We start from the raw sequence: 8,717 nt of genomic DNA, 5'->3' as shown, positions 1-8,717 counted from the left end.
TTTTCTAATTGAGAAGAGCATCTACTTCAGGTGCTCTTTTTCTGGCTCCTGAGATTCAATTTGGACTCGGATTCGGCCCAAATCGGGGACGGCGATTCAATCCATTGATTCAGATCACTGTCCCGGATTCAATTTGGGCAAATCTGAATCCGAAGATTCTATGCTGATTTGGTGAATCAGTGCTGATTTGGATACAGGCACAGATTTAAAAGTTTTTTCTACATACTTTGAGGTAGCAGGTGTGGCTCGTGATTGCTGCAGTGCTAGGGCACATTGAACATCCCACAGGAGCATGAAGGGCTCTCCAGCATGCTTGGCAGTGAACCCAGAAGTGGACCGGAAGTACTTCTAGTCCACTTCCTGGTCCACCGGGGAGCATGTTGGGGGCCCCCCCATGCCCCTCCAGCTCGGCGATCGGCTGCCAGGGGGACCCCGGGTGCCCCCCCCCCAAGACCCAGGAGGCACCAGTTGCTGAGCCAGGGTGGCACAGGGGGACTCCTCTGTGTGCTCCCTGGTGGACCAGGAAGTGGACCGGAAGTGCTTTTGGTCCACTTCTGGGTCTGCTGCTGAGCACTGCTGGGGAGCCCTTCTGTGGGATGCTGCATCTGCTCCAGCACCACAGCGTTCAGAGCCCCTGCTTCCTAGAGGTATTTAGAAAAAACATTTAAAGCTATATCTATGTCTGAACCACCAAATCTCTGAGAGTTCTGAATCAATTCGGAGAGATTAAAGGGTCCTCTGATTCAATTTGGATTCGGAGATTCGGCCACTGAATCAGGCTGAATCTCTACTGAATCAAAATCGGGGACAAAAGCTTTGCAGTGTCTTACTGGCTATCTTCACTTTTGCTCAAAACTGTTTTTGTTTGTACTTATCTTCTTACGTTTTAGGCTCCTTTTAAAAAGTCTTCTAAAAGGTACTACAGAACTACTTTTTATCTTGATATTGATTCCATTTCCTTCTAATCTTTTCTTCATATTTTTGTATTATCTGTCCCTCTTGGTTTCAACAGTTAACAAAACAACCCTTCAGTTAAACTAAGTTGAGTATTTATCACAGCCAGTAGTGGAGTTGGAATGCTGTTGTAGCCATGATGGTCCAGAATTTATGCAAGAAGCCAAGCTTTTTGCGGATATCTTATATTAAACCAACTGTATAGTTGGAAGAGATGTTAGACAAGCATTCAGGCAAGAAGGCTGCTTACAGACATGAAGAATAAAAAACGTGCTTTACTTTAAACTTAGTGCTCTCCCATACCAAGCCCAGCATATGACCAGAAGACGCAGCGTGCTAGTTGCACCTGGTTTGCCCAATGTCTGTAGAGATCAGGAACGTTAGTGGGGCTTTTTTGGTGCTTTATTCTAATAGCCGATTGAATCGGCTTCGGCTAAAAGTGGCATAAAGCCTCATTGAAATGCCCAATTTCTACAGATGCTGTGGAGCTGGGTCAAAGTAATGTGCTGCTGTTTCCGGTAGAATGCAGGTTTTCTCCCCACTCCATGTCTGTCAGCACCCAAAGAGCTCTTCTTCAACTAAGAAGTCTTGCTTCTTATATATCACAGCCAGGACTTTCATGACAGAAAGCAAATCTCAGAATATTACTTTATGAACAAGATAGTTTCAGTTTGACTGTATTGCTACTGTTTTTAAATAAATAGTTATTTTTAAAATCATTGACCAAAATTCCAGGATTTCTAATGCCAAAAAAGTAAAAGTTGAGAGCCATAATTTAAAATTCACTCATATTTTTGCTTTCACAAAGTCCCAGCTTTTCTTGTTGTGTTGCCATGACAAACAACCAGCTTTCATTAAAGCATTTTTATTCATGTTTATTACATGTCATTAATTATAATTAAATTAATTAAATAATGAATTTTAATAACTTAAATTTAATAATCATCATACTTTTGTACCAAGTATCCAGCAACAAGTGACAGACAGCTGAAGTATAAAAACATTATGAAGATATTTATTTTGGTGGTAAAGAGAAACCAATTTAAGACAGAATATTCTGTGGTAAGCACCCAACTTTGCTGATAAGAGTTTGTACTTCCTGTAATTGCAACAGGATCGATACAAAGTTGGAATTTTGACCATTTTTTCATAGCGACATTTGCATTCCCATCCACTACTCAAAACAAGTACTCTTTTAAAAATACCTTGAGTTGCCACCTTTTTTCACATACCTTTTTTTTATAGAGCTTCATAAATCTGTCTTTGAGCTCCATAAAGGTGGGTTTGACACAAGTGTTGTTTGCTAACGCCAGGAGTGAGTGAGAATGACCCACAGGAGGTACTGAACACAGGCCTGTTTTCCAGCCTTCTTGATTCCAGGACACAAACTGAAGGGAAGGCTTCAACCTGCAATAAATAATTTAACAGCTAAAATAAAAGCAAGCAATAGAAAGTTACAGAACATGGTCTAAAGGTCTGACTCCACAGCAATCTCAGGGGGACCCAGATAGAAGATTTTCAGGAATAAGAAAGCCATTAATATTGTTCAGGGACCATTTCAGGCTTTATGGTATGAAATCTATCAATTATCTAATTTAAACTTAAGGATACCATGAGAATACTAATAATTAGGGGTACACTGATAAAGATCTTTTAGGCCAATACTGATGGCCAATTATTAATGACCCATATCGGCCGATACCAATCCGATTGCCAACATGCAGCCCGGCAGCTTGGAGAGCAACGTCCAGCTGGTAAGTCTGTTTGGTGGGGAAGGGGCATAGGGGAGGGAAGGGGCATGGGCGGGCAGACAGAGGCCCCTGCAGTACGGGAGGGGGCTGGGGCAGGTGCTGCCCAGCTTGGGCTGGGATGGGCTGTCACTGGAGTCCTGGGTGAAGTTACCTAGTTCTGTATGTGCCCAGGGTACTGAAACACAGCACTGAGAAAGTGACTAGAATGGAATTAACATGCACCAAAAGGAATTGATCTGTAGGTTTACCAGGTTACACTATTGCTTGCTCTCAGCAGTTGTCAGTGCTAGAAGAGCTCTTTGCAAGTCAGAACCTTTGACTTGTTTCAGCAAAATGATCAGACTACAGCTAATTTCTTGTGTCAAGTTGGCAGATAGAGAGGGTAACCTACATGTTAGCTCATTGCTGTAAGTAGTACTCCTTCCTATCCCTACAAGGTCAGAGTGCTGTAATGCGGGTATCTGACCTTTTGGCTGACATAATACAGATCCTTGGGTTGGAATCTCAGCTTACCAGGGCACTCATAGAGAAAGGACTTACCAAAGGACTCAAAAGTCAACATTGTTCCTATTGATGCCTTAAAGCTTAGCTAGAGTGCTCTGGGGGAGTAATAATAGACAGAGCTCTCTAACCTTTTGAGCCTGCTTAGGGAAGTAGTAACACGTCACTAATAAGTAGTAACATCTGAAGTGTCTGCTGCTAAAAGCACTGACACTTCATGCAAGGGTCAAGTTTTGAATGAGAGATTTTACTTCTGTATAACTGAGTGTTCACACACATATAAATAGGGGCACATTCTATGGGAAATACAGTGAGAGTACAACTTGGTTCTAAATTTCAGCCACCTTCTTTACCAAATTTCCAGATAAACATTTTGTAAAATATTACATACCCATTTAAGTCAATTCACTTTATTCTAAAATCCAGCCCTTATTGTTACCATGATGTAATGACAATGCAATGACAACCACTGTTGTCATTAACAATTCTTCATCACATTTCAGCAAATCCTTATTAAAAGGGAAAGAGGAAAGTGTTTAACTGGCCCATATTTTTACTAAATGTTTTTATGGCATACATATGATAAGGTTTTATTTTAACTGCATGCACGTAAATATTTTGTAACCATATGATCATTAAGCAAATTGATTTGGCTTGGAAAGACTCACCTGACAATTAGAAAGTTTCATTATATACAACGCTTACTAAAAAAGTGCTACTAGAAAGCAGGCAGAATCCTAGCTCCTGACTTTCCATTTGTCATATATTAATTCATCCCCTCTATAAAATGCCACTCTCCCTTGAATTTGTCATTGAAGTGCAGTGTATAAAAAGGCTCTGAATTGCCAGTAGCTTGTATAAGCTAATAGTAGGTATAAATAAGCCATTAAATAGATCAAACCTTTCAATGTTTCTACGGAGGTCTGAAACTTGAACATTTCCTCGAACCAGGAGTGCACAGGCAAGATACAAACTATGTTTTGGGTCTGCTTGAATTAGTTGGTGATCTTTACTAAAAGCATCTGAAAACATCTGATCCAACCTAAAACAAAAGAAGAGAGTCATCTACTTACATTAAAACAAGCTCCTATAATAAGCTCACATTCTTCACTGATCGGATACCTTGCACTTTAACAAACAGATTCATCCAAGTTAAAGCAAAGAACATTAAAACAACCTACTGTTTTCCCTGTTACCTCTCTTTCAGCCCTAAGCCTTCTGATTTACACAAGCTTAGGCTCAGTGGTCACATCTACATGTTCATTTTAATGTGCATTAGCCTATTTTACTGTGCATTGAAGCGGTGCGTAAAAAAACATGCTAATAAGTTACTGCGCGGTAGAAAAGGCTACTGCACATTAAATGTCACCTAAAAAGTGTATGCTTGCACTACTGTGCATTAGCACACCCTAATGTGCATTTATTTATTGCCTCTTATTAGAGGGACCAAATTTGATGTGCATTAGGAAAAATGCATTGATGTACATGTAGATGCACTCAGTAAGTCAAATTCAGAAATGGTTAATAAGTGACAGTAAGTTACATCCCAATAAATAGTTAATTGTAGCTTTTTTATTTAGTGTGACCCGAAGTTTGCGGTTGCGGAACATGCTGTCACAAACTTTTTATGTTACTGATCTATGCAATTCCTCTATAAAATACTGTAAGACAGCCCCAAGCAAGGCTAACAAAAGCATACTTTAATTTTCTATGGTGAGACCTACTGACATGTAATATTCAATAAAATGGAAGATTAAACATTTTTTCAAAGTCAGCATCATAATTTTAGAAAGCCCTATGGGTTCTATTATTCATTTTTCCCCTAAATTTCCAAAACTTCTATAAAACGCAAAATTTATTTTAGTGGTAGTGTTGAGGCATGCAAAATAGTGGAGCAGGTACCATTACTCCATGATAGTTTGTTTTACCTACCTTCTAGAAGGTATATTAACATCAGCCAATGTATACAGAGGAGTCAAACTGGAAACCAAGTAATGAAGTTGAGGAAAGGGAACCAAATTCATGCTGATTTCATTAAGATCCATGTTAAGGGAACCTTCAAACCTGGCAGAACTGTGAATTTAATAATGCCATTATAAAAATAAAATCATTAAAAGATATATGGAAGTCAGATACATTACTCCTATATCCTTTGGAGATTCTTGACAATTGTTCTGTGCAATCAAACTACAGAGCAACATGGAGATCAAAAATGACATTTTACCAATTGTAGAACTGTAATTCAGTCACTAACATGACAGCTACTGATTTTTCAAAGAGTAGCAAACTACCCTTGGTTTTCCATAACAAATGCACTGACTACTAATGAGCCTTGCTATTTACTGATTAACATACACTCTTCAGCAAGGTGTCATTTGACTGAAGATAAGCCTAAAAATTAAACTAATTTGCATGTTAGAACTTAGAAATTTTTTACTAAAGTAATCATCATTTCAGACCATTTTCCATAACTGGCAAATCAGGTTTAGACAACAGAGGCTGCCACAATATTAAGCATAACAGGGAATTAAGAGGTTAGAATCAGTCATGGTATTGAACAAAGGGAATTAGCTGGCATAAATGCATACAAAAAGCCTTCTGACCTCTTGATTTAGCAAGGTCTAAATGCCAACTGTGTCATATTAATCCACAGGAAGGGTGAGCATGCACACACACATGCATGCTGGACTGTTCCTAATGATTTGCTTTACCCAAAAGGATTGAACTGTACAAATCAACAAATGACAACACAAATGGAGACAGATGAGCTGAGGAGTGATGTCCTCATCCCATTTGGTGAGCTGCACTCATCATATTGCAGGTATAAAGGGAGAAAAGGTCAAGAAAGTGATACTGAGGGAGCAACCATCAAGGACACCTGGTGTCACAAACTATTCACAGGCTAGGAGAAAGTAAAAACTAATTTTTATTCTGACTTAGCTTGATAAAAAAATGTGTGGGGACTTGTGCAATCAAAAGTGTATTCATACTTTTAAAAAAGCATTTCAACAGGAGGCTCTTGAAGCAATTAGTTTTGGATATGAAATGACCATTGTAATTCCCATGATCTCAGGACCTGACTAGCATCCAGCTATCCCAGCGGCAGGAAATTATTTTAGGCAGAGGGCTGCTTACTGAGTTTTGGCAAGCTATCGAGGGCTGCATGACAGGCAGCCAGGTTCAGATAAATATTAATTTTCTAAATTGTTAGGGGTCCTGCAGGCCAGATAGAATGCCTGGCAGGTTGCATCTGGCCTGCGGGCCGCATTTTGCACACCCCTGAGCTAACCCAAGGTAGCTGCAGCCAGTAGGCAGTTATTACCGTGCTTCAGCATAAGGTGACAGGGGAAAGGCAATAGCTTGTTTGCTTTCAGCAAACATCAGCTCCATGAATGGACAGATAGCCACCTTAATCAGCATAACCTACATCTCTAGAACTTCTTACTACACCAGACTTGGTGACATTCTCAGTTTAGAAGGGTGCATTATCTGTCTGTTATCCCCTATTCCCCACCAGCGTCACGTAGTTTACATGGGTGTGTTATCTGTGTATGTCCATAGATCACTAGCATCCAGTACCTGAAGAGCTCAGCAAAGTTCTACATACCTCTAGTTACCTCTAGTAAGTAATCAGTTTCCCCAGTGATTAAGTGGTCAATAAATAAATAAAGCCACATTATTAGGGTATTAGGGTATTAGCTTGAATAAACTAGTTGATTGTGCCAAGAATACATTTTCAAGTTTTCATCATAGAGAAGTTAAGCCAGCAACTCAGAAGAATATTATTCTTCTCATTTGTACTAAATAGTTAGTGACTAAACTCCCATTGACTTAGTGGAAAGCAGAATTTCACCCATCCACTGTCCTTCTTTATAGTTTCTTTGTAAGCTGTTTTGCCAGATTGCTCAGCAAAATGAATTCTGTAGTCAGCTGTTCTTCAACAGCAACTTGAACAACTACTTGGTATCTTATACTATAGACAAATATCAAAACTGAGAATGATCAATATTTTCTGAAATGCAGGGGCCATAAGTTTTATTGTGCATACCATGTCAAAAACATTAGTTTCATGGCAGAAAACTCAATACGTTTACCTTGTCAGGTTCAGCAGCAAGTTAGCAACGATATTATTCATGGCATCAAATGGCTTTGCCTGGTCAGTTCTTATACCACCTGCACTTGAAGTTATCAAGCTGTTTTGCTTCACAGTTGATCTCAGCTTTCCAGAATTGGTCATCTGATGAATTTTGCTAACTATATTAAATAAAGACTTGGAGAGGAAAAGAAATAATAAAAATAGAAAGCTTACAAGAAGGTTACATGCTCACACTTTCAAATTTAGGGCCTATTATTTCAGATAAGTTTAGAACATACAAGATTAAAGTTAAATATGTTAGCACAAGTTCAAAGCTGATGCCTTTGATGTGTTTTAATTTTGATGTGCTTTCTATTTCCAGTTGACTACAACGGTAGTTTACAACCTAGCAGAGAAGATTCAAGACTTCTGTGCTAGGACTCAGGGCAAAAGGAAGTACTAAATGATGGTGCAGTAATAACGGTACCGTAGGGACATGTGTAGATGCGCCTACTGAAAAGGACCTTAAAATCTGCTTTAATATTTTTTTACCACTTATCTAACAAGCAGACATAGGGAAATTTCCTGCTATAGCCCATTTCTGAAGTACTGGTTACTTATTTCTCCCCCCCATGAGTAAAATTTTCAAAAATACTCACATGGAGTCAGGGACCCAAGTGGCATTTTCAACAGTGACACTGGTGCATTTTATCCTAACACTTGTTTTCTTGTTTATCAGCACAGACAGGGGAGAAACACTTCTGACATCATGTTGATTACAGCAAGAGAAACATATTAATACCGTTTCTTACTTCATTTTCAACTGGCAACACACAGTCTGCATGTTCATTAAGTTCCTTCATAGCTAGAACGCTGTTATATGGAGAAGTAACAACATCATCTTCACCAGAAGGGTAAACTGAAGTAACAAATCTGTATACTTCTGGAAACTCATCCTCAAGAACATTTAGTACAAAAGTACCAAGACCAGAGCCTGTCCCTAAAGATAAGTAAGAAAATCATCACAATACTTAAAACAACATCCTGGATTAGGTAAGTCACCATATGTAAGACATGGCTTTTGTATTAATTTCCAGCCCAGATTTCAGAGTGTTCAGCAGGCAGAGATCTGAGCTACAGGTGTTAGGTAGAGCTGGGGAGGACATACTTTTCCTGTCCAGTGAAAATTTGACACTGCAAAATATTTTTTTTATTCAAATTGGAATGGGAATTTAAAACAAAAATCTTAAAAAAATGCTTACAAATCAGACATCTAGAAAAAAATAGTTCAAATCAATCTACATGCTTAACTTTTGGGCTAGAAATAGACACTACTACACATAAACGAGTTTAAGTGATCAGAAACAGGTTTAAACCTGTAACAGCACAGTCACAGGCAATTGGGTCGCCAACTGGCTGGAGGGCCGCACCCAGAG

General features: G+C 39.1%; 1 protein-coding gene across 3 annotated transcripts in view; it reads right to left on the bottom strand.

Annotated features, from left to right (window-relative positions):
• Positions 1 to 8,717, bottom strand: part of TUBE1 (tubulin epsilon 1) — a 43,530-nt gene that overhangs the window by 7,191 nt on the left and 27,622 nt on the right. For all 3 annotated transcript variants that reach the window (XM_019520070.1, XM_019520072.1, XM_019520071.1), the window contains 5 exons: positions 8,094 to 8,281; positions 7,301 to 7,476; positions 5,139 to 5,279; positions 4,108 to 4,248; positions 2,187 to 2,361 (listed from right to left, as the gene is read on the bottom strand). In XM_019520070.1, coding sequence (XP_019375615.1) covers positions 2,187 to 2,361; positions 4,108 to 4,248; positions 5,139 to 5,279; positions 7,301 to 7,476; positions 8,094 to 8,281 — 821 coding nt within the window. The remainder of the gene's footprint in view (positions 1 to 2,186; positions 2,362 to 4,107; positions 4,249 to 5,138; positions 5,280 to 7,300; positions 7,477 to 8,093; positions 8,282 to 8,717) is intronic.

Source organism: Gavialis gangeticus, unplaced genomic scaffold (assembly GCF_001723915.1).
Source record: "Gavialis gangeticus isolate Ggan-Ray unplaced genomic scaffold, GavGan_comp1, whole genome shotgun sequence".
Lineage (NCBI taxonomy): Eukaryota > Metazoa > Chordata > Crocodylia > Gavialidae > Gavialis > Gavialis gangeticus.
Note: the sequence above shows the minus strand (reverse complement) of the source record. Positions and strands in the feature narration are given on the sequence as shown.